This window comes from Ipomoea triloba, chromosome 9 (genome assembly GCF_003576645.1).
Source record: "Ipomoea triloba cultivar NCNSP0323 chromosome 9, ASM357664v1".
NCBI lineage: Eukaryota > Viridiplantae > Streptophyta > Magnoliopsida > Solanales > Convolvulaceae > Ipomoea > Ipomoea triloba.
The window spans coordinates 8,439,588-8,445,665 of NC_044924.1; the positions used below are offsets into that span (position 1 = coordinate 8,439,588).

The window sequence follows — 6,078 nt, forward strand, 5'->3', positions numbered from 1 at the left end:
TGATATTCATTACATTGTCCATTATCTTATTTTTACAATATCTTGTAATTAAATATCAAAGTTATAGTACAAAATAATATAATGTTATATATTTATTTACCAAGTATTTTATTAATACTATGAAAAAAAATTTAAAATAAATTGAAGCTAATTATATTAACTACTTGGGGATTGGTTGACAAAGAGAGTACTCAAATAACCCAACAAATTGAAGCGGACTCACTCTATTTTACTTTTATTGAATTAAATAAATTAGTAGTTACACCAAAAAACGATGCATATGTATTTCTTTAATACCATGAAAAAAATAAAAAAGAATAGTTTGAAACCAATCATATTAACTACTTGGGGGATTTGTTGACAATGAAAGTACTCAAATAACCCATTAGCCAGCAAATTGAAGCGAGAAACTACCTTTTAATATCTTTGGAATACATAATATTTTAAAATTTCAAATTTTTATTAATTTATTTAATCTTTTTTCTTAAACTAGGGATTTCTTTATCCACAATAACTCATTCAACAATAATGGTTGAACCAAATGAACCCCAAGCAGAACACCTAAAGGAAAGTCCATAGCTCCTATATCATAATCTCATTGCATGACGTTGTCATCTATGCTACCAACAATAACCGAATTGCAAATAACACACTACCGACAAAAAGGAAGAGAACAAATAGTAAAGATGAAGACAATGACAATGTTACTCATAAGAGAATTAAGAACACTTAGAAAAATTCAAATTAAAAGTAGTATTTATTTAGACTATCATTTTTAGACCAAATATTTAGACTATCGATTTACAAGGTGATGCGAATCTGGTTGGCCCGATCTGTTCTTCACACTCGAATTTAAAATGGAATTTTTTATAATGATTTATTAGGCTTGGTGTGATCAATTTGTAGGTTTAATTTAGGCCGGGTAAAGGATTGTTTTTGGGTTATGATGTATAGTGGTTTGCCACGCTCGGCTGTAGAGCGATAAAAACCGGGATGACGCCACAAGGTTGGTAACTTCCTTGATAAGTCAGGTTTGCCATGATCAACTCAATGGCCGAACTCATACCGAGTTCCAGAAAACATTCAGTTTTCTAACTCAAAAATTCATCTCAATCTATATTTCATTAGGCTTGCAATGGCCTTAAATAGCCATTAACAAGCTGATTACAACCACATAAATGAGATAATTATTAAATATAGGATAAACTAATCCTAACCAACAAACTAAGATAAATATGAAAATTAATATAAGTCTAACATATTAATTTTAAGATAATTCCTAATTAATTAATAAAACTGATATTCCTAATTAAATAATAAAACTAATTCTAAAATATTTCTGTGCCCACAACACAAGGTTGCAAACATTTATTTTAGTAATAATTATAATAAATTTTCTATATTATCTTGGATTCATATACTTTGAGTTAGATATATATTTAAATAAAAAAAATTCGACATTCAATTACTCATGTATAAACTTCTCCTATATAATCTTGTATTGATATACTTTCAAATATTTATTTAAATATGAACATTGGGCATTAACCCATTCGCGCAATGCGCGTATAAAACTAGTATAATATATAAACATAAATGTGCAGTTCAACTATAAGCTTAGGCTTTTAGTTGAGATGGAGCACATGCTTCAATTTGGTATCACTCGTTGATCACTTATTTCATGTAGTTAAGATTTGTCCATAGTTTTTATGTGGGATGGTGTTCTGATTGGTAAAAGACCCTAATAGGACAAAAAAGAAAAAATAGGGCATTTTAAAAATGGGTACAAGAATGGAAAAAAACTACTTTTCCAAAAGCGCGGTCAAACACAAACGCAAGTGGGACTTCCGTTTTTTTTTTTTTTTTTTTTTTTTTTTTTTTTTTTAAATATACTTGGTCGCCGGCTTCTCCGACGAAGGAGAAGCCAGAAGCCAACAACCAAACTAGTCATTGGCTTCTCCCTACGACCAAGTTAAAAAAATGCATACGCAAGTCTTTTTTGCGTTTGTGTTTGACCGCGTCGGACAACAAACGCATTTGGGAAAGTAGTTTTTCCTATTCTTGTACATATTTTTGAAATGTCCTATTTTTGTTTTTGTCATATTTGTGTCTTTTACCTGTGTTCTATCTCATGGGAGCTCAAGCCTATATATATATATATATATATATAATATAAAAACTAAATTTTAGGTGAAATTAATATGTTGTTTGTTTAGATATATTTTTAGTTATGCTATATACATATATAAAATTGTTTCGGATATAAACTATAAAAATCTTACATATATTTGACTTAAAATTAAAATTATATTCATTCCATTAAAATCGAAGATATACAAAAATATCTTAAATATAATAAAAAAATCACTCGAAATTAAACTTGTGCTATAATGTTAGTCTTAACAAAATAAACTTTAAAGAAATGAGTGTTAATAAACAAGTTTTATAAATAAAAAATAGAAACTATAAAACATATATGAAAAATTGAAAAATTTAAAAATAAAAAAACAGAAATCATTTCTGAAGTAAACTGCGCTAAAGTAAATAAAAAAGTTAAAACCATTTACCAAATATGGCAATTAACTCTAATGATGAAGAGAAAAATGATAAAATAATCTACATTTAAAATCCTCCTCAGATCATGGAAGTAAAAATTTTGTATTCCACAGTTTTACTTTTTTTTCCTTCACTACCAGCTTTTACAGTATAATAATGTGCTATAAAAAATTCTTGCTAATCAATCCCAGGACGTACACCTGATCAGATATTTCAGATCACCATCCATTCATCTTTACCTTCTCTCTCTCTCTCTCTTTCTCTCTCTCTATATCTATATTTCTCTTTCTATAAAGGCAAGCCCACCAAGCCAAGAAGTCTCCCCTCTCCCCCCCCTTCCCCTTTACCTTTCTCAAAACACCATGTCTGATCCTTACACAAACTTCCACTCCCAACACTGGCTCAAACTCCACCACTTTCCTCCTCCAAACACCTCTACTACTTTTCACTTTTCCCAAACTACCCCTCCTTCTCCTCCTCTAAGAGAAGCCCTTCCTCTCCTAACCCTAGGTCCAGCCAGACACAATGAAAATAATGGTCAAGAAGAAGAAGGAGATGAAGGAGTGACAGTGGCACTTCACATAGGGCCACCAAACCCTAGTGCTTCTGATCTGCAGGCTGCTGCTTCTTGGTCTTGCTCAGTAACTCAGGATAATTATAAAGATGGTCGTAATCAGCAGCAGGATATAAATGAAGATGAAGAGGATGATTGCGGTGTTGAGTGCCTTCCCTATATGATGAACAAACTCAACAAAGGCCAGTATTGGATTCCTACTCCTTCGCAGATTCTCATTGGCCCAACCCAGTTTGAATGTCCTGTTTGCTTCAAGACCTTCAACAGATACAACAACATGCAAGTATGCTCTTTCAATTCCCTCTCTGATCTGCACCTTTCATACATCTTTAATTTCTGCCTTTGATTCAGAGGTTTTGCTTGCTTTTTAGGCTTTCTTGCCCATTCTTCACTTCCTTTCTGTAGATCAAGTGCCTCCATGGCTCCTTTAAAATTTTTTTGGGAGGGGAGGGGGGAGGGGGGGGTGTTAATGATTTTGGTTTAGAACTAGTTAGGTTTGTTAGGTGTCAGCCCCGCTCTCCGAGCCTAGTTCACCATTCTGCCATCAAAATATGGTTGGCAGTTGGCTACTAGCTAGCAATAGTAGCTTCTTGATTCTAAAATTGGGAGCAGGTAACACTTTCGTTACTAGTTATAGTTTATGGTGTCGTGGTAAGCGCTTGATCTGAACAAGGTTTCATTCTTATTCCAGTATCAACCCGGATTATATTAATCCAAGTACCAAGCTGAACCTGAATTCCAAACTTAATTTTCATTATGAGGGGGGATCTGAAGGCAAAGCGAACTAGAACAACAAATTTATATTTTATTTAATTTCTTGGGTGTTTTCTGATTATTTTATGTTTGATAATTTGCATGGGGGTTGGGCTTTGAACATTTTGGTCGTACGATGTGGTGGTGTGTGTGATTGAACAACACAAGCAATATTGTTCCTTCTGTCTTTACCTATATATGTACAGTACCGAGGTAGTCTGTCATCCCTATATATCTGCACCTGTTTTGAACTGAAAATATTTTATGTTTTCAGGGATGGTGATGATATCTGATACAAAGAAGCTAGTTTTATACCTCAAAAATAAATGCTATATATATGTATCTATGAATTCACCTCTTTCCATCACAGCCCCTTAATTAGCTTCCTTCTTTTAATTTCAATTTGTTTCCTTCATCATGACATTTCAAAATTGTTGAAATTAGTTTTTTATTTTTTATTTTTATTTTTTTAAAGACTAGAATATCACTTGAGTGCAGTGTAAAAACCCAAAAATTTTACTTGTCATGCTTGGAGTAAAAAAGTAATTAATTCTTAATACCTAATCTGTAGTAATTTTTAATATCTAATTTAAATCTACAAGTATTAAAAATTTAACTCAGGTTTAATAAAATTAACTATAAAATATAGTAAATAAGACAAATTAAAATGTGATAGAGAGATTAAATTGTTAAAATGAAAGAATTTGTCTTTCATTTTATAAATACAAAATGAACATATATATACTTATTGCATTATATTAATCCTTGGTAAAACTTTATTTAACCAGATCTTAAATTACACATTATTCACTAATGTTTCACATATATAGGTTTCAATGCCAATGCTATGATTATATATAGATTGTAAAAAATTTCCTAATAATTTGGTAATCTGTAAGCAAGGCACTCAATAAATCATTATACTTAAAACCATATATAACTCTATATATTCCCTCTACACAACTTTTATTTTTTGAATACCACTAACCCTATTACATTGTAGTATCTGTTCATGTTCAGATATACTTTCCCGACATATTGAAGCACAAAGAGTCAATTCTATGATTTTTTTTTTGTATGACGAAAAAAACTACAGTCATTGCTTGAGGGTGTGCATCAGCTAAACTAACCCCGCTTTTATGACCTGGCGGGGTTGTGATTTTGATGAATAATAAGTTGTGGTGGTGCAGATGCATATGTGGGGGCATGGGTCCCAGTACAGAAAAGGGCCAGAGTCTCTCCGGGGAACTCAACCCACCGGAATGCTGAGGCTTCCATGCTACTGCTGCGCGGCGGGGTGCCGGAACAACATCGATCACCCAAGATCCAAGCCGCTCAAGGATTTCAGGACCCTGCAAACGCATTACAAGCGGAAGCACGGGGTCCGGCCCTTCACGTGCCGGAAGTGCGGCAAGGCCTTCGCCGTGAGGGGCGACTGGAGGACCCACGAGAAGAACTGCGGCAAGCTCTGGTACTGCATCTGCGGCTCTGATTTCAAGCACAAGAGGTCGCTTAAGGATCACATTAAGGCCTTTGGAGATGGCCATGGAGCTTACGGGGATGATGGGTTTGAAGAGGAGGAGGATCCTGCTTCCGAGATTGAACAAGATGGTGAACCTAATTCAATTCATCGATGATATGATCCATCTCAGATCTCATATGGCTCCTGGCCGGGCCTGCCTAGACTACTTATATATGCAATGTCTGATCTGTTAAAAGATGCTGTATGAATTGTCATCTTTAACTTTATTTAATTTTAATTTGGAGCTAGCTACTTCAATTCAATTTGATTCTTCGTTAATGTAGTTAGAATATAATGCATCATGATTTGATTAAGCATCTTGTTAGGCATAGGTTTGGAGAGTCGAGTCCTACATGCATCATAGTGTCGACAGCTATATAAATATGATCAAATAAAGTTATGTTTTTGTCACTACATGTAATTAACTTTTAACCTAATTGTAAGTCTTAATATTGACACTACGGTCCTGTTTGGTAAATGTATGTTAGCTGATTGGGTTAGAGGGTATGACTAGTTGATAACATTAACTGATTGTAAAAAGGTGTTTGACAAATTAGTTGTTAGTTGATAACTGTTTGATATAATTTCTTTTCTAAAAAATGCTAATTGAAAAAGTTGGTTTTGAATAGTTACGTTTTTTGAATTTTAGTATTTTGGACTTACAAAAAATTGA

The 6,078-nt window shown here is 33.2% G+C and overlaps 1 protein-coding gene across 1 annotated transcript; it reads left to right on the forward strand.

Moving 5' to 3' along the window:
* Positions 1-2,830: 2,830 nt before the first annotated feature.
* On the forward strand, positions 2,831-5,684 carry LOC116029017 (zinc finger protein WIP2-like). The gene is made up of 2 exons (XM_031270887.1): positions 2,831-3,413; positions 5,074-5,684. Exons 1-2 carry the CDS (start codon positions 2,919-2,921, stop codon positions 5,518-5,520), a joined length of 942 nt encoding a protein of 313 aa, XP_031126747.1. The 5' UTR covers positions 2,831-2,918; the 3' UTR covers positions 5,521-5,684.
* Positions 5,685-6,078: the final 394 nt, after the last annotated feature.

Bases quoted from the DNA above. Each gene is read 5' to 3' on its own strand.
- LOC116029017 (XM_031270887.1), top strand. From the start codon at position 2,919: ATGTCTGATCCTTACACAAACTTCCACTCCCAACACTGGCTCAAACTC. The intron at 3,414-5,073 runs GTATGCTCTTTC...GTGGTGGTGCAG, and splicing joins ACAGATACAACAACATGCAA to ATGCATATGTGGGGGCATGG.